At 41.0% G+C, this 19,974-nt stretch overlaps 1 protein-coding gene across 3 annotated transcripts; it reads right to left on the bottom strand.

Moving 5' to 3' along the window:
* Window positions 1-606: 606 nt before the first annotated feature.
* On the bottom strand, window positions 607-18,959 carry LOC307253188 (uncharacterized protein). 3 transcript variants are annotated; one of them, XM_080031099.1, is made up of 10 exons: window positions 18,746-18,959; window positions 14,806-14,885; window positions 13,893-13,991; window positions 10,367-10,549; window positions 8,953-9,132; window positions 6,921-7,884; window positions 2,256-2,297; window positions 1,879-1,932; window positions 1,205-1,336; window positions 607-1,121 (listed from the first exon to the last, which is right to left on the bottom strand). In XM_080031099.1, the coding sequence occupies exons 5-10, from the start codon at window positions 9,097-9,099 to the stop codon at window positions 841-843; spliced, it is 1,620 nt and encodes a 539-aa protein (XP_079887225.1). In that variant the 5' UTR covers window positions 9,100-9,132; window positions 10,367-10,549; window positions 13,893-13,991; window positions 14,806-14,885; window positions 18,746-18,959; the 3' UTR covers window positions 607-840. The 3 variants fall into 3 exon arrangements, with proteins under 3 accessions (XP_079887225.1, XP_079887224.1, XP_079887226.1); XM_080031098.1 differs by lacking the exon at window positions 10,367-10,549; XM_080031100.1 differs by lacking the exons at window positions 10,367-10,549; window positions 13,893-13,991.
* Window positions 18,960-19,974: the final 1,015 nt, after the last annotated feature.

Raw genomic sequence — 19,974 nt, 5'->3', positions numbered from 1 at the left:
AACCTTTACTTAACAAAACAAACAGAGTCAAATGAAGGTTTTCCAATGTCTCACTAAACTTTTGGGCTCAAAGTGTTTCTAGCTACATGCTAAGCGCTAGCTGCTTACCCATAGTGTTAATTGGTTAGTGAGACTACTATGCTAATATTATGCTAATCGCTAACCTCCCAGCAGTGTTAAAATGATTAAAATTGGCTCCATAATTACAAATAAATACAAAAACAGTCCAATAAAATTCTACGTTTTCTAATGTACTTTAGTTTCTATGAAAATGTTGAAATATTTTCCTTTGACACCCCGTACCTGTATCTGAATATAATCTTAGGAAAGTCAGAATACAAGTAGAGCTGACTTTAAACTGCTGCATTTTAATCAAACCAGCATATAATAAAGATAATTATACAAGTATGTAAGTGAATCTATAACTTAAATAAATTAAACTTTCAGACCAATGAAGGTAAATACTGGAAACGGCTCAAAGTGTTTAAATGCTCTGAGCAATAACAACTTCTGTCTGGTTTTATTACGATTTAAAGCAATTTTGTGTTTTTCTTTCAATCTGTTGATATTTAAATGAACCAACAATATTAATGAAACGTCCAGAGATGCTTTGCAGTGATGTTTAATGACAAAGGAATCAGACAAATAACATGACATGAAATTTGTCTTCATTCAGTTGCAGATTGAAACATTTATGACATATGCTTTTATAAGAAGGAAAATGAGAAGTGTAGATACTATGCTGCAGTGATTAAGATTAAGATTATAATATTTTAAATGCAAGAATTATCAAATAAATTAAAACCCTGCGTTAACATCATGTAGGTTAATATGTTTGTGTTACATAGTGAAAAGCAGATGCCCACTGAAGGTGGTGTGGTGATTGTAACTGTCATACCCTTTTGAGGTTTGATACAGATGCACAGACACAACATCTCCAGCCTCCAGGAGCAGTGTGGTGCTTTGAGAAGCAGAGGGACGTTGGGTCCGCTCCTCCTCATACGCCAGGAAGATATTCTCTGAGTTCTTCACCAACATAGCGCCGGTATTAGACCCACCTCCGGGTCCAAAGATGTGCCACTCGAAGTGATAGGCTCCTTTCAGCGGCGCAGTGAAGGCACCTTTGGGAAGATAGTTTGTCATTTTATATGGAGAATTAACTGTTTGCTACATCGATCAAAAGGGAAATGTCTAGTTCAGGTACCTGTGACTGGGCTGTAGGCGTTTCCAATGTTGGTGACGACGTGTTTGTAGACTATAGGAGTGAGTAGACTATAGGGTCCAATGGTTTGAGCGCCAGTAGCCACCAGAGAGGCAGAAAAAGCCACCTGTTTACCTGAGAGAGAGAGAGAGAGAGAGAGAGAGAGAGAGAGAGAGAGAGAGAGAGAGAGAGAGAGAGAGATTCATCTGTCTGTGAACACAACCCTGGCATCGTTATTCTCTGTAGTTTATCATCTACCCATTTGTGACAAAGCAGGCATGTCACTGGTTGCAGGCACAACTGGCTAGAGACACATTCATTTACAGATTATTCACTTTTGCCATTGTGGTGAAAGCATGCACCACAATACAGTCCAGCTTTACACACACACCCTGCAGTCACTTAGTAACAAAAATACACACACACATGGTCTTTAAAAATATGTTTTAAAGTTGTAATCAATAAAAATACTTAGTGACTTACTGTTATTGAAATAAGCCATGACACTGAGTGTTTGACACTATGTGAAAGATAGGAACCCAACAGACAGTTAACTAGTAACAATCTAACGGTGTATAACTTTAAACAGGAAAAATATTTTCAGGTTTAATATGAAGCTCATAACCTGAATTAATAGTATAATACTCCAGAGGAGGAGACGTGATTTCTCCACACACCTTGCTGCTGTTTCTCCAGTTTGTCCAGCTCAGTCTGCTGTTTTGCTGCTTGTTCTGAAAAAAGAATAAAAACAGAAAGTGATTTCACTGCACCATCAATGTATATGGAAAATGCCCCAAAGTATTTGTGGAAGAAACCAAACATTAATATCTTCAAATTTTTCTAAGTATCTGTCAGATACAAATAGTTTGAATCAGATCAGTGAGGTCCCATTGTTTGACTGGATGTGAATTTATCTGTCAGAGGATTTGTCGTAGACTTTGACAATAAAAATTAATAAAAAATAAACTCCTGACTAGTTATGCTTAATAACATTAGCTAGCTTAGATGTTAAAAATATGGCACAATAATTTGGATATGTGATTAATCCACAAACCTTGCAGCTGTTCCTCCAGTTTGTCCAGTTTTGCTGCTTGTTCTGAAAAAAACAAAAAACGCAGATAAAGTTTGACTCCACTGCAGAAGCAGTTTGTTTGGTAATCGCTTTGAGATATTTGTGGATGAAATTCAGAATTAGATTCAGATTTATTGTCCATTTCCTGGGAGATGGATTACCCAAGGAATGCAAAGCTATTCATCTTGGAAGTATACACGAGAAATGATTTATTTGTTACTAAAGCCGATTCTGAAGTACAGTTTCACTAGTTCATCTACACAAAGCATTTTGTTGAGGCAGTTCATATGAGCTGTTTGATGAAGTCTTAAAAGGTGGACTTAAAAAAAAACACCCTCCTTGTAAAACATTTTTAAAATAAAAAAGACCCTCCACTTTTTTTTTGAAAAGGTCAAAATTTCAACTTTATTCTCGAAATTTCGACTTTATTTTCCAAATGCATAGTGAACAAAAATCTTCTAATTGTTTTTCTTCCCTGTGGCCCTAATACTCTTCCGTGGTCTGGACACCTGTGACTGTGTGTAATTGTCTTTTTTTTAACTTGTGACTGTGTTTTGTCATTTTATTTCCACAGCTCCCAAAGTTCTCTGGCTATGAGATGAGAAAGTCACCTGTTCACATATATTAGACTGATTGTATGAACAAACAAACTCAATAATAATACAAATTTGCTATCAGGAAAGTTTTGTTTGTTTGTTTGTTTGTAACCTTTATTTAACCTCGAAGATCAATTGAGGGGTGACCCTCTTTTACAATGACGTCGAGTACAGATACACAATATACAATGAGAATACATAACAAGTTTACACACACACACACAGACAACAACAATTTAAAACATTCAGATCAATTGAATGAAATAAATAATAGCCTAATTAAAACAGTTACAAGTGTGGAGGGGTTGATTCAAAATAATACTTTTAAATTGGTTAACAGATATGAGTGTATTTATTTTAATTGTATGTTGTAGGCTGTTCCAGGAGTCAGGGGCACTATAGCTAAAAGCGGTTTTACCAAGCTCAGACCGGGCATAGGGGACATATAACATGATCATGTCAGTTGAGCGGGTTTGATAAAGCCCATCTGAAATAAGCAGCATTTCTGTCAGATAGAGTGGTAGCTTTCCAGTCAGAGCTTTATATATAAAAATATGCCAATGTGCATCACGTCTCTCCTTAAGGGAGGACCACCCAACCTTTTCATATAAAACACAATGGTGTGTATCATAAGCATCTCCTGTAATGAATCTCAAAGCAGAGTGAAATACAGAGTCAAGGAGTTTAAGGCATGAACGAGATGCATGCCGATAAACCACATCACCGTAATCAAGGACAGACATAAAAACTGCCTCAATAATCCTTTTCCTACTAAACAACGGGAAGGTAGCTTTATTCCTATAAAAATATCCAATCTTTTGTCGCAGACGACAGACAAGATTTTTTATGTGAAATGTAAAAGAGAGTTTTTCATCTAGCCAGATACCAAGGTACTTATATTCAGAGACTCTCTCGATCAAAGAACCGTTCACAGCATAGATGCATGCACTATTGTCTAAATCTCTAGCCCTAGAGAACAACATGAATTTAGTTTTAGTCTGGTTAAGGACAAGTTTAAGTGAAATAAGAGCATTCTGAAGAGCATTAAAGGACAGTTGCAGGTTCTCAATAGCTGACTTTGCAGAGTCAGCAACACAATACAAGATGGTGTCATCAGCATATAAATGGATTTGACAACCACTGACAAGAGACACAATATCATTGATGTAGATGGTGAATAGTACCGGACCTAAAATTGAACCTTGTGGAACACCTTTGGTTATGGGTAAGAAACCAGATTGGATATTACCTAGCTTCACACATTGAGATCGGTCAGAAAGGTAATTACTGAACCAGCTACACGCATTTTCACTAATACCAATGTTAGCCAATTTATCTAATAGTAAAGAATGGTCTACTGTATCAAAGGCTTTACTGAGATCAATAAAGAGGGCAGCACAGTGATTACTATTATCTAAGGCAGAGACAATATTGTTAGTAACCAGAGTGATGGCAGAGATAGTGCTATGGTTAGTTCTAAAACCAGATTGGTGAACAGATAAAATAGTGTGACTTGAGAGAAATGTTTTCAATTGGTAATTGATAAGGGATTCCAGCGTTTTTGACAGACATGACAGTCTGGATATTGGCCTATAGTTATTAGGGTCAGTTTTTTCTCCCGCTTTATACAAAGGAAGGACACAAGCTGATTTCCAGATCCTTGGAATAACGCAGGAAGATATAGAAAGGTTAAAAATGTGGGTAATACACTCTGCAATTACAGGGGCTGAGAGTTGGAGAAAGAATGGGTCTAGGTTGTCTTCTCCAGTGGATTTCTTGGGGTCAATGCTTAAGAGAGCATCAAGAACCATACTGGAGGACACAGGAATAATAGAAAACTGAGGAACATCATTGGTGGTAGGCATATGAACCTGTTCAAGGGGTAGCTGGTTGTCTGCTAGAGAAGATCTAGAGTTGTCCTCTTTGAAGATATGGCCAGCAACATTAAAATGTCTATTAAAACCAGCGCAGATCTCGGTTTGATCGGTAATAAAACTATCATCAAATTTAACCTGAATTGGAATAGAAGCTGATGTAGCAGAGCTATTTTTGTTGGTTTTAACCACCTTCCAGAATTTTGCTGGGTTAGAATAGGTGTCTGTGATCAATTTTAAATAGTAGTCAGATACATTCTTCCTCACTAAGGATGTACATTTATTTCTTAAGGCTCTGAATGCAGTCCAATGTGAGGCGTTATTAGTACGTCTAGCAAGAGACCAGGCTTTGTTTCTAGTTCGGAGAAGAGATGTAAGTTCTGGACTAACCCAAGGACTGGATCTATCCTTAACTCTATACTTCTTAAAGGGGGCATGTGTATTTAAAATAGATAGAAAGGTGGAAATGAAAAAGTCTAAAGCTAGTTCGACATCAGGAATAGCCAGGGTGTTGTGAATATCACTATTATAAAGGTCATGAAGAAAGGCTTGCTTATTAAAAATATTTAGGTTTCTCTTAATTAAAACCCTGGCTGAGGATTTTTTTATATGTGTATCACGGACACATACAATGGGACAATGGTCACTTATACCTAATTCAAGTACTCCAGATAAAGATATTTTATCACTCTTATTAGAGAAGATTAGGTCTATAAGTGTTGATCTTGAGGGTTCTTTCATGTTTGGCCTGGTTGGATTTATGATTAACTGTGACAAATTTAGGTTAGAAGATATTTCCTTTAAATGATCAGAGGCATTTGTCAACCAATCCAGATTAAAATCACCCATAACTAAAACTTCAGAATTAGAATAGTGGGAAAGTAGGTCAGCCAAACGATCAATAGACCCAGCGTCAGCTGATGGAGGTCTATATACTCCAACAACAATGAGAGAATTACTAAAACCACAATCAATTTTGAGAGCCAGAAATTCAAAACATTTGGGTATAGAGATTGAGAGTAAAACAGAAACAGAAAGACAGGACTTAACATAAATGGCCACACCACCACCTCTTTGAGGCCTGTCCGATCTAAAAATGTTGAAGTTAGGCAAGGCCACATCACTGTCATTTTGATGTTTTTTTAACCATGACTCAGTAATGATCAAAATATCGGGATCAGTTTGCAGGGCTAATATTTTCAAGTGATCCAATTTCTCAGATTGGAGTATACTCCTAATATTCCAATGAATCAGCTTCAATCCTTTTCTGCATCGAAGAGAAGAGTAGTTGACACAAGATGTTGATTCTATGGACATAGGGTCAAGCAGTACAGCATTATGCCTATCAGTAACTCTAATAGGAATATGGAAGCGAATAGGGGCAGAAATTAACATAGGGAAATGGGTCAGGGGATGAGCTATGGGTAATATAGCCACAGGAGAACAAGGTGGAGTAAGGGGGCCGAATGCAGGGACAGCGCCCATACTAGAGATGACAGCAGGACCCGCACTGTCTAAGACAGTGTTGTGACAGGAAGACAACATGAGCAGGGCAGGGTCAGGGTCATTCTGGGGAAAACATCATTTCAGGCTAAACGCAATGAAATTAATGAAATTCTTTGTTAATCTTTCGGACCCCTTCCTGTTCAAATGCAGACCATCAGCTTTAAAGAGGTCATGCTCAGTCCAAAAGTAGTCGAAATTGCTAATAAAACCATGGCCTGTTGCAGTGGTGAAGTTTTGCATCCATGTGTGCAAACCAAAAAGACGGCTAAAGCGCTCTGAGCTCTTGAAAAGGGTAGGAATAGGGCCAGAGAGAACACATCTTTTACCAAGGCTTTCAACAGTGAGAATCAATGACTCAAGATCATGGTAGAGTTTGAGGGAGCGCCTGGCCATGACATCATTTGTGCCCATGTGCAACAAAACAGTGTGAACAGACGGATAGAGATCAATGAAGACAGGTATCAGCTCTATAAAGTCAGTAGTGATCCCACCGGAGAGACAGTAAGTGATGGCGCCAGGGAGATGTACATTTCTGATGATAGAGTCACCAAATAATAGAATTTCAGGAGTCTGATTCTTACAGCCATTGTCATAGAATGACAGTTTAGAATGCAGGGAGACATGGGAGGGACCAGAGTTATGCAGAGCAGTAGAAGAGGGATTAACGTCACCTGCGCAGATGACGTCATCATTGAGCGTCGGGGGGAGCGCACCAAGCGGGAAAGGTCGCTGAGGGGCTGGGAGAGGAGGAAAGTCTTCTGAGAAGGATGCAGATGAAGGGGATGAGCACCTTTGACGTTTGTCCTGGGACATCAGCGGGCTGGATGGAGGGGTGCGACGCTCTCTGCGTCGGGAGTTTGGAGGGATTGGCTGCTCCGAAGCGGTGCTTGAGGAAGTAGCCGGTAGCTCAGCTAGCTTCTCCAGGGGAGAGAAGAAGTTTGACAACGGGATGGGATCGTCATCACATTCATCCATGCCAGGGGAAAACAAGGGGAGAGAGACCCGCCTCCCCTTCTTAGCAACGCTTGTCCAGGGGGGAAGAGGGATATCCGATGTGCGGTGGACAGCATTGGCCGAGCTGGAATCATCCTGCTGTAGCGCTTCCACCCGGGCGAGGAGCGAGGATTGACGCAGGAGGACATCATCCAGGAGGGTCGCAATGGAGCGGAGCTCAGACTTCAGACAGGACAACTCATGGTCCACCGGGGCGAGTGGAGGCATACTCGGGCAGCGAGCGGGAGCACTGAAACAGAGGGAGGAGAACAGCAGCCAGCGGACAGCCAAAAGAGAAGGACAGGGAGCTACGTGCCGGGGGAGGCAGCGGAGGAGAAAAAGGTGCCGGTCTAGACACTTACTCGCCAAGGCTTCATCCAGAAGCCCACAGCGGTGTAAAGGCGAAACAGTAAAACAGCAGCAGAGTAGCAAAACAGCAACCGAAGGCAGAGGGAGACTTGCCGCCACGGCCCAGAGACTGGGCCGGTGATTGGTGATGAACTCAGTCTCCGTTTGTGATGGCAGGACACTCCGGAGTTCCTTGCTGAGGAATTTCTCAAACTGGCTGACCCAGGCTAGGAGAGATAGCAGGTAGACAGGCAGGCAGGCAGGGAGGGAGGAGGAGCAGCAGGTGAGCGCTGGCTGCAGGTGGAGAACGCCAGCGAGGCAAAGCAGAGCAATAATCCACGCAGATTTCCAAAAATTAATCCATACAGCAAGGCAACGATAGCGAAGTGAAGCAGGTTTAAAAGAAGGTTTAAAAGGTATAAAAGCCAAGTAAAACCCAAGTAAAACCACATTAAAATCACACAGAGACAGAGCATGCAACCAAACGAGCTGCCATCTTGGGGGTGTGAAGAATACTTAGTGACTTGGGGGAGAATGGGGTAATGTGAGACACTTGGGCTGGGACTCAGAACACAGGACTAGACCCAGCTGTCAGTTTCCATCTTTTGAGTCTTTAATTAATATTGTTCTGCTTTTGTTTTATTGGGATCATTAATTTAAATAAATTACTTGTCACTCTCCTGTTCCCCACATACATACGTGCCAAACTATGCCCTTGCTGACACCCCTTCAACCATTCAACCGACACCTCTGGCCCGCATTGTCCATATTGAAACTAGTCTCCTTGCTACCTCAAATATAATGGATTCATTAAAAGAGGGCACAGACACTGTCTCACTTTACCCCACAGCATTTGTCTCACTTAACCCCACTGCCACAATTTGAGAAAAAACTACCTCTCAGCAATTCAGGCTAATCTTCAGTTAGCATCATCACATGGTTTCATATGTTGGTAGTTCATCAACACGTATGATATAAGTGTTTCTACCTGAATCAATTTACTTTGGCACAACAGTTGATTTAGTTGACAAGAACATTTACTTTTACATGCAAAAAATACATTTTTGTGAAAAAAACATGCTTACAACATCACCATGAGGTCCTCTCCTTCATGGCCAAGGGGAAATGAGAGGGGCTTGAAAACATATATCTCACATGACCCAAAATCTGTTCTGTTGCCTAGATACAGGGGGTGTCTCACATTACCCGATGTCTAACATTCCCCCGTTCTCCCCTACTGTAAATGAAAATATGCCATGACACTGAAACCGGTGCATAACAGCAGTGTGTCTAAGGGTTTAAATGCTTTTCTATTAACCTGACAGACACTGTACCTTTATTCTCTGCTTGCAGGTATCTCACCTCCACCTTCGTCTCAGCCAGTGAGGCGGTGATCTCTCTCAGTGCAGCGTGGACGTCCTGCAGACACGGCTGTTGGTGCGACAGAGTCTTTATCTCTTCGGCGTAGACGGAGCAGACGAGCATCAAAAGCACAAGGACCTTCATCATGACGCTGATGGTTGAACTGTGTGATGTGTTAACCTGTGGTGTGTTTATGTAGAACAGCAGAAAGAGGCGTGGACGAAAAGGACTTAGATAAATGAACATAATAGACTTCATATCAGACTTATTTTGTTAATCATTAACTACATTTTTCACTTCAAGAAGTTTGTACCTTCCAGTCATGGAGTGTAAACAGGTAAACAATGGTTTCATCCAGTTTCATCAGTCTAGACAAATACGGAGTTTGTGCCAACCAGTGTTGGAGCGTAAGAAGAATAATCCAGTTTCATGAAATCAGACAAAGACTTAATTCATGATAACTGTTTAATGGATCGATACGAACCTCAGACTCAGTAGTATATTGATGTTATTGATAGATTATTTTAATTCAAGAGCACATTGAGACATGAAACTGTGGGAAATTACCCGGCTCGTCATTGAATGAGTCATAAGTGTCACTAGATTTATTTCCTGCTGAGAATGCATGTGAACGCTGGATGGTCACAAGCTGACCCTAAACTGGACACCTGAAAGAGTATGAAGATTTTAAAAATGGCCAATTAGTATAAATATGGGTTAATAATATATTACCCACAATGTATTAAATATGTGGAATATATAGAAGCCCTTCACTGCATGTCTTCCTCCCTCACTCACTCACTCTCTCTCTCTCCCTCCCTCCCTCCCTCCCTCCCTCTCTCTCTCCCACCCTCCCTGTCTCTCTCTCTCTCCCTCCCTCCTTCTCCCTCCCTCTCTCGCTCTCTCTCTCTCTCCCTCCCTCTCTCTCTCTCTCCACTCTATACTTGACTGTCAAACAAAGGTGAAAAAACACCAAAAACATACATTTGAAAACAACGTAAAATCAAGTCAATGGTTTCTATTAATATCATTGATTAAAAATGATTTGTAAGTTGTTGACCAACATTTAGCAGAGCTATAGTTTAAAGGCATAAAATGCTGTATTTTCATTAAAAAAAACTAAGTATAGCGTCCCTCAAAACAATCCCTCTTAATGATGACTTCTGCCCCACTAGAATGTGTGGTGGTGTGTTTATCTGCACAGTCCTCTTCTCTCTGGCTGTATTTTACATAGTAACATTTTTTGGTTGTGTTTTGTAAAGACAAGATTCAGACTTAGCTCCACCCCAGCTCTTACACACAGGCTCCCCCCCGACCGCTCGCTACCGCTTGATGCTCAGGGAAATTTCACTGGAGGGGGGGGGGGAACACTTTCCAGTTAGAGACACATATCACTGTAAACAACTGAGCTCACCAAAGTGGAGTGCAGTAGGGCAGAACAGCTGATTGAATGAGTGGGTAGGGGAGGGGCTGCTGCTCTGCTGTGGGAGGGCTCCACCAGCGTCTAGTGCCTCGGCTCTTATTGGTGGAGGGTTCAACTCCCTAACCCTGCTCCACTGACCAACCAGTGGTGCAGCCTGAGTAAAGCATCCAGGTCCTGTGTCATCAGATTAGACAGAGACTTCCTTCATCATAAATCTTGGTAACACACATATGATTATTTGGCAGCTGTACTTTCAGCATGACAGAGTCGGCCCTACATGCGTGTGGGTAATGATTGACTCGGGGTGAAGGGAGACTGAAGGGGAGATGCTTTGCTGAAGCGTGTAGCAGCCTGACCATACATGGAAAACATGCTTTGAATTTGAATTAGAACCAGAAGCTTGGTTTAGATTCTGCTATATTAATTCCTTTTTATTTTATTTTATCATCTTCTTATGGTGGTTAATAAGGAACTTGCCCTTGATACCCAAATACAATATAACTCAAAATGCACTAGTGTTCATTCATAACTCAGGCTACTCTAAAGACAGAGAATGAAACACATACTTTATGAATTCCGTATGACTGTATTAAATCTGATGTGCGTTGTAGATCAGAGTAGAAACTGTCCAACCCTTGTTTACTGTCACACGGTAGAGTTTTGCCCTCAGGGGTTTCTGTCAGAATTCCAAACACAAGTTTTAAGGTGAGGCGTTCTGGAAGAAAACACATACAGGTGTGACTTAGATTGGGCATTAATTAAAATCTATTTCCTCATTGGGCACTATCCTCATTCTCCTCACACTTTGACGGAGCGATTCTTGCGACAGACACATAGTTGACTGTCAGCCATACTGTTAGCATAGGCCATCCTACCACCATACTGTTAGCATAGGCCATCCTACCACCATACTGTTAGCATAGGCCATCCTACCACCATACTGTTAGCATAGGCCATCCTACCACCATACTGTTAGCATAGGCCATCCTACCACCATACTGTTAGCATAGGCCATCCTATCACCATACTGTTAGCATAGGCCATCCTACCACCATACTGTTAGCATAGGCCAACCTATCACCACATACTGTTAGCATAGGCCATCCTATCACCATACTGTTAGCATAGGCCATCCTACCACCCACACACTGTTAGCATAGGCCATCCTACCACCATACTGTTAGCATAGGCCATCCTATCACCCACATACTGTTAGCATAGGCCATCCTACCACCATACTGTTAGCATAGGCCAACCTATCACCACATACTGTTAGCATAGGCCATCCTATCACCATACTGTTAGCATAGGCCATCCTACCACCATACTGTTAGCATAGGCCATCCTACCACCATACTGTTAGCATAGGCCATCCTACCACCATACTGTTAGCATAGGCCATCCTATCACCATACTGTTAGCATAGGCCATCCTATCACCATACTGTTAGCATAGGCCATCCTACCACCATACTGTTAGCATAGGCCATCCTATCACCATACTGTTAGCATAGGCCATCCTACCACCATACTGTTAGCATAGGCCATCCTACCACCCACACACTGTTAGCATAGGCCATCCTACCACCATACTGTTAGCATAGGCCATCCTACCATCCACATACTGTTAGCATAGGCCATCCTATCACCATACTGTTAGCATAGGCCATCCTACCACCATACTGTTAGCATAGGCCATCCTACCACCATACTGTTAGCATAGGCCATCCTACCACCATACTGTTAGCATAGGCCATCCTACCACCATACTGTTAGCATAGGCCATCCTACCACCATACTGTTAGCATAGGCCATCCTACCACCATACTGTTAGCATAGGCCATCCTACCACCATACTGTTAGCATAGGCCATCCTACCACCATACTGTTAGCATAGGCCATCCTACCACCCACACACTGTTACTCTCTTGACTCCATGGAGAGGGTTTGGCTTCTGGCAGAAACCACTGAAACCAAACTGCCTCTGTGCTTTTCCATGGCCTGTTTTAGTATGATGTAAACACGCCTATTAACCATTCCATGCTCCTTTAAAATACTCACACCTTAACACCTAAGACACATGTATGTGCAGAAAGCACTGACACCAAACTGCCTCTGTTCTCTCCCACGGCCTGTAAGTTAAGTTTCTTTATTTGTCAAGTTACACAAGGTTCATCCACATTCTGCCCTGCTCCACTGACCAACCAGTGGTGGAGCCTAAGTAAAGCATCCAGGTCCTGTGTCATCAGATTAGACAGACTTCCTTCATCATACATCTTGCTAACACACACACACACACACACACACACACACACACACACACACACACACACACACACACACACACACACACACACACACACACACCAGCTGTACTTTCAGCATGACAGTCGGCCCTACATGTGTGTGGGTGATGATTGACTCTGGGTGAAGGGAGACTGAAGGGGAGATGCTTTGCTGAGGCAACGACACAATGTGAAACACAGAGTAGAGATTTACTGTCTAACTATTTCATTAGGTCTAGGGCTATTTTCTCCGATGTTACATACTTCTATAAATACCTATTTCAAATGTGCAAGAAGATCAATTATACCAAAGTGTTTTATATGGAAATGTGCGGGACACATTAGACCTTTGTTTTCTGAGGTCTACATATGTCCTAGACCATTGTGTATATAAATAATTGGCTAAAATGCTGGAAAATGTATTGCGATTTTTGAAAAACCTGGAAATTTGTGTGAAAGAAGAACCTTTAGTCATCCAGTTGAGTTGTTTTGGCTATTGAAATTGCTTCTCCTAAGCCTTAGCTTCAAAAATGCAGTGGAAATTTTCCAAAACACAGTAGGGGAGTGCACAAAACATGACTAATATAAAATTTGGTCCAGATGTTTTTTGGTAGAAATGTTGTCTCTACTTTCAAAAAACATTAGGAAATTAGACTGAATGAAGACTTTGAACCACATATGATGATTCATGGGATGTACACTAATAAAAGAGGAAGCATCACAAAACATTTTTCAAACAAACCATTAAGTAAATATAAAAACAATAATAACAAACTACTTTCACACTATGTATATACTCTATGCACTATTTACAAGCTAAGTGGTAGCTGGGGAGCTTCTGGGTCTTGCTTCTCACAGTGTTTTCTAAGCCTGTAAGGGACTGACAGTATCACAAGAACATTCCCTGGAAACAGGAGAGCCTCTAGTTTTAGATGATGTTTTCATTTTATTTTTCAGCCATATCTTCAGGAAGATATTAATAAAGATATGCGCGCACGCGCCGGCGCGTGAATAGACCTCAGAGGGCAATCCAGGGAATAAGACAGGTAACCCTAACCCTTTTGTGCACAGCCACCTCAGACAGTAAGCAGGGAATACGTCTAAATGCATGTACATCATTATCTGACACCTTGGTATTGTTTAACATGACTATATGACATTATAACAACATGTATAGGTCAGAAAAGAAGAAAAAGCGTAATAGGTATTCTTTAAAAAGTAATGGTTTCATACCGTCTTCTGAGGGCTCAGTGGCGCCCTCCAGAGGCGGTAACGTGATTCCTGAGTTCTGCTCTAAAGTCAACATCACCAGCTGTGACAAGGCGCCGATGTCTGGACACACACACACACGGACACACACACACACACACACACACACACACACACACACACACACGCGCGAATCAGGAAGGAGCGTTAAAGACTATTTTAAAGATATAGTGCATAACTTTTTCATATGAATTAATGTTGGTTACTTTCAAGCCATCGCCAAAACGAGTTGACACAAAGTTGATCAGCGTTAAGCTGTGTGTGTGTGTGTGTGTGTGTGTGTGTAATTTAAAAAAATTGCAAATGTAACAGAATATTCTGTAGATCAAGGACATGTTGAGGCATCTATGGGGTATGTTGGTAACAGTGTCTCTCTGTTTGTCCTTTAGTAACAGTGTCTCTCTCTCTGTGTGTTTGTCCTTTAGTAACAGTGTCTCTCTCTCTGTGTGTTTGTCCTTTAGTAACAGTGTCTCTCTCTCTGTGTGTTTGTCCTTTAGTAACAGTGTCTCTCTCTCTGTGTGTTTGTCCTTTAGTAACAGTGTCTCTCTCTCTGTTTGTCCTTTAGTCCACATGCAGACATCACAACCAGACACTGAAACTGGAGCTTTAAAAAAGTCAAACTCTGTATTTCTTTGTCTGGGACAGAGAAACATCATTACACCAGCGTTTACGATAGTTTTCAATAACTTCCAATGGCTATTATTGTCTTTATTTGTGATCGTTTTGTGTGTTGTCATGTGAACAGACAGATATTCTAAAACACCGTTGTGTGTACTAGAATTCAACAAGCGAATGGAGATCTGGAAAATGCATTGTTTTAAACTATCCCTGTGTGTGGAAACGGCCTTAAAGAGTTTATTCAGTAGATTTGACTCACGTTTCCAAGATGGTGCTGGAGCTCACACTGTCTCTCATGTAGCGAGCGCGAGGCTTTGGGACAGGAAGGGGAGGGTCCATCTGAAGAGGAAAGAGTCACATGATCAATCAATCAAACTTTATGTATAAAGCACCTTTCATACAACACACATGTCATTCAAAGTGTTTTACAGGCTGTGTTCCAGTCCCCATACTATCTACCAGACATGGGGGACTCGAGTCACATGACTTGACTCGAGTCAGACTCGAGTCGCAAATTTGAGGACTTGAGACTTGCTTGACTAACACTGATAAAAGACTCGACTTGACTTTGACTTGGTCTTCATGACTTGAGACTTGACTTAGACTTGAGACAGATGACTCGAAATGACTTGAATTTTTAAAAGTTAGATTACGTTAGAAATTATGTTTTATTTTGAAACATGATCGGGTGATTTTACAGTGCAATGCACGCAGCGCGCTGCACGGACAAACAGCGTCAGCAGGTCAACACAGGAGCAGCAGTAATGGAGGCGGCTAGACCAAGAATAATTCACGTGAGCCTCCCACACGCTTATAACCCAATCACAGTAAATATGTAGCGCCTTCTTCCCTTCCCTTTTCACGTTGTAACGGCCCCGGGAAGTCGTGTATAAGAAAAAACAAAAGTAACGAGCGTTTCCTGCAGCGCTGCTGCCTTGATAACGCACGCTTCCTTATCGAGCGCCCTACCTCCACGGACTGTAGGCTTTAAGCATGAGACAAAACAGCCGTTATGAAGTAGGCCTAGGCCTATATGATGCAGTTCGACCGTCCACGTTCACCGGCTCCTTCCGACAGCTCACAGCCGCCGCACCGACAGCACAGCAAACTGCCCGTTATGACAGTTCGCCCCCCAGTATGAAAAACTAATGAATTGGGATAAATCAAAATGTGATACTGCCATAAAAAAAAGGTGATATGATATTTTTGCCATAGCGCAGATCCTTGCCCTGTTTTATTTTAAATGCATTATGGGCATTAAGTGTCTGTTCTGTGTAAGTATAGGCCTATCTGTTACTATTTGCCTTTCTTGTTTTCCATGTTAAAAGTAAGCTACTTGGAAATTTAAAGTAGCCTAAATGTGGTTGAAAGAAAAGGAAAGGTGTAGTGTTGATCATATGTGATAGATAAGGGGTCGCTATTGGATGCAGACATTATGAGATTCGGACCTTTGCTGTAAAAAAATGTTGTCAACTGGACCCATTTAAATTTTAGTTGAAGACCCCTCGGTCAGACCAAGAATAATTCATTTGTAGTTCAAGGATGATGTTGTCGATGACGGTATGAAGAAGAGAACTGTGAAATGCAGGTCATTTAAATGTAGAAACTGGGTTAGATCATATGATTTTTGTATGACTTGACTTGTGACTTGCTTGACCTGAGCAATGACTTGACTTGTGACTTGCTTGATTCTCACCGCAGTGACTTGGACTTGCTTGAGACTTGAAGGTTATGACTTGAGACTTGCTTGTGACTTGCACATTAGTGACTTACCCCCACCTCTGCTATCTACTGTTAAGTATGGTAGAATAAAGAATTAGGACGTCCCGATTCTTGTGGCCAGATTTAGTATGGTTAGAAATACATAGATGTCTACTACATCGGGCCGAGATTTTTAGTGTTGAAAACAACATCCTATTTGGGCGATTCTGACCCACAATCCAGTGCACACCTGAAGTGACGTCACATCGACGAAGCCTCCATATGAAAACAACCAGAGATGAGACGGATATAAAAGAAAGAGGCAAGATCAAGGAGCCATGTTAGGATGAAATAAATAAGTTAAAGTATGGCCCAATTGTAGCATACAGCATCCTAACTAGATTCTTGTTATGGTCAGATGTAGTATGTAGGAGAGGAAAAAGAAAGAGTATGAGATTTGGAACGCAGGGTGACAGTCTATCGCGTGTAGAAGCAATCCATCAATCAATCAATCCATCCATCTATCAATCAATCAATCAATCTTTATGTATAAAGCACCTTTCATACATCACACGTCATTCAAAGTGATTTACACTGATTGAATTATAGGAAGAAAGCTAAAGATGGATGCTGAGACCAATGCATTCATTTTACTAAACAATAAATATGAGTAATTCAAATGACAAAAGAATAATAAATACCAGGGTCTGAATGAATTGTTTAGTTAAAATGAGCTGCTGTATAACTAAAGGTTGTGTCTGTGTCTATCTGTCGTTATGTCAGTGTGTGTGTGTGTGTGTGTGTGTGTCTCTCTCTCTCTCTCTCTGTGTGCGTCTCTCTCTCTCTCTGTATGTGTGTATGTGCTTGTGTCTCTCTCTCTCTGTGTGTGTATGTTTCTGTGTGTGTGTGTGTGTGTGTGTGTGTGTGTGTGTGTCTCTCTCTCTCTCTCTCTCTCTGTATGTGCGTGTGTGTGTGTACGTGTATGTCTGTGTGTGTGTCTCTGTCTGTCTGTCTATCTGTGAGAGAGAGAGACACTTGTATTGTTAAATGATCTGCTTTATACCTAGTTGTTGTCATGATCAAATGTTGTGCAGACTAACAATGGCTGGATACACGTTTGGCTCATGATGACTCAACACTAATGTGAGTTTGGGGAGTTGCCATGATGATGTAATAATATCTTAGTGTTAGTATCACTCTCAGGAGGGTTAAGGCTGATTTAAAGGTGCAGTCAGAGATTCTGGAGAATGGTTACTGACTAAATCAATAGTTTTTTAAATAGTATCTCCTCAAGATCCACAACCACAGTTAATACCAATATCTGTAAAGCTCACATGAATAGCTGCGTTGGAAATATGTTTAATGATAAAATATTTGGTGTGTTGAAAACTGTAAGTCACACAGACTCACACACATACGCGCGCACGCATACACAGACAGACAGACACACACACTCTCTCTCTCTCTCTCTCTCTCTGATTACCTCTCTCTCTCACACACACACACACACACACACACAGGGACTTGCGTGACAGAGTTCCAATCTCTCCATGTTTTTATCTCAAACACAGATCACCACAAACAGACGCCAGACGAACTGACAGATTTCATCTTTCACAAATATTCACTCATGATTTTCATCTATTTCACAGAAACAGTCAGTCAGTCAGTCAGTGTCCAGAAGAAAGTAAAATGACTTTAAATATCTCTTATACGTATATTTTTTTATATAGCCTTCTGTCTGTCTGTCTGTCTGTCTGTCTGTCTGTCTGTCTGTCTGTCTGTCTCTCTGTCTGTCGCTCTGTCTGTCTGTCTGTCTGTCTGTCGCTCTGTCTGTCTGTCTGTCGGTCTCTCAGCATATACATGAAGACAAATATTAGATTAGTACATTTTGTGTCAATAATCTGACTTTGTAAAGTGACTAAAGCTTTAAGGTGAGACTCAAAGCACTGGTCAGTTTAGAGATTAAAACATAATCTATTAAGCTTCCATAGCATTTCTCCTTTCATATTAGTGAAAATCAAAACTAGCATGTAGCTACGGTGGGTCCCCTTTGTTTACATGCCACTTTACAGAGCCTATGCTGTTAATTAACACTGGACATTTATTTTCAGCGCACGCACACACACACACACCCACGCACGCACGCACGCACGCACGCACGCGCACGCACGCACACACACACACACACACACACACACACACACACACACACGAGAAGATATTAGCCTCGTTTGACACAAAATCTACAAAGTAACTTTTAAATAAAGGTGGAGCAGTGAAAAATGTTGCGGTAGAAGTAGGCTACACAAAATAGAATCACGACAAGTACTTCAGACGTGTTCAAACCATAGATAGCATATACAGTAACAGACTCAAGCACACAACGGATCGCCCCTCGTGGGATCCATTAAGTTGTCTAATCTAACATAGTGATTTAAAGGAAATGAATTGACTATTTTAAACTGTTTGAAGGAAAAGATTGAGCGTCGTCTTACCGTGAAAGAGAATTCCTCAGAATCACCTGAGACCCGTCGCTCTGCTCACCTGTCGCTAAACGTGTTGCACTCATAAAACTGATCCGTCACTTCCACCCCCTGTGTGTGTGTGTGTGTGTGTGTGTGTGTGTGTGTGTGTGTATGTGTGTGTGTGTGTGTGTGTGTGTGTGTGTGTGTGTGTGTGTGTGTGTGTGTGTGTGTGTGTGTGTGTGTGCGCGTGTCTTAAACTTGGCTCAGGTGTTTTTACCTGTGAAGGTTTTAACAGTGAAGTCAGTGAAAATCACCGGTTCAACCTGTTGCAGGAATGTTGGTGTGTGCAGCGTGTGTGTGTGTGTGTGTGTGTGTGTGTGTTGAACTTTGACTTGTTACTGAAACAACATCAATGTTTTTTTATTTTTTCTCACTCAGTTGAAACTTGTAACACGTTTGTAATAGTTGACATTAAAGTTTCATCAATTATCTATCTATCTATCCATCTATCATTTTATCTATCTATCTATCTATCTATCTATCTATCTATCTATCTATCTATCTATCTATCTATCTATCTATCTATCTATCTATCTATCCATCTATCTATCTATCTATCCATCTATCCATCTATCCATCTATCCATCTATCTATCTATCTATCTATCTATCTATCTATCTATCTATCTATCTATCTATCTATCTATCTATCTATCTATCTTTTTTTTCTTTTTTTACATATAAAATACATTTTAAAAATTACTTTATTTTTTTAGTTTCTGGGGAAATGTTTGAACATTTTTTGTTACATTCAAACATCTGTGAGTCAAGCAGTGAAAAGCTCTCACGACAGTTGAAGTTCACAATGTGAAAAAGTGAATTTTTATATCAATAAAGTTGAATAAAAAATTGCATTTCTACAGAGACACAGAGAGTGGGCTCCCCCTGCTGGTGAAACGATGCTGTTACATGTAAACCATCTGATCAAAGAAAGACTGGCCCTGCATTCCCATACCCATACTTTCATACTATTTAGTATGCCAGAAAAATATTTAGGATGTCCCAATACATGCATGTCAATTGCAGTATGCCAACAATACATAAATGCCCCACTAACTCCAATTGCATTTTGCAGTATTCATCTTTATTCTTGACATTTCTCGACATAATGAAAAAAAATCTTTTTCACTCCCATGGCCCTAAAACTCTTCTGTACTTTAGTATGTAGTGTAGTTAAAAGAAAAAGTGTGTGACTTGGAA

This window comes from Ammodytes marinus, assembly GCF_949987685.1.
Source record: "Ammodytes marinus genome assembly, chromosome: 7".
Lineage (NCBI taxonomy): Eukaryota > Metazoa > Chordata > Actinopteri > Uranoscopiformes > Ammodytidae > Ammodytes > Ammodytes marinus.
The sequence above is the reverse complement of the archived record's forward strand: the minus strand, read 5'-3'. Positions and strand labels throughout refer to the sequence as shown.

Bases quoted from the DNA above. Each gene is read 5' to 3' on its own strand.
- LOC307253188 (XM_080031099.1), bottom strand. From the start codon at position 9,099: ATGATGAAGGTCCTTGTGCTTTTGATGCTCGTCTGCTCCGTCTACGCC. The intron at 7,885-8,952 runs GTGAGATACCTG...CTCCACCTGCAG, and splicing joins TGGCTGAGACGAAGGTGGAG to CCAGCGCTCACCTGCTGCTC. The intron at 1,122-1,204 runs GTACCTGAACTA...ATCTTCCCAAAG, and splicing joins CGCCTACAGCCCAGTCACAG to GTGCCTTCACTGCGCCGCTG.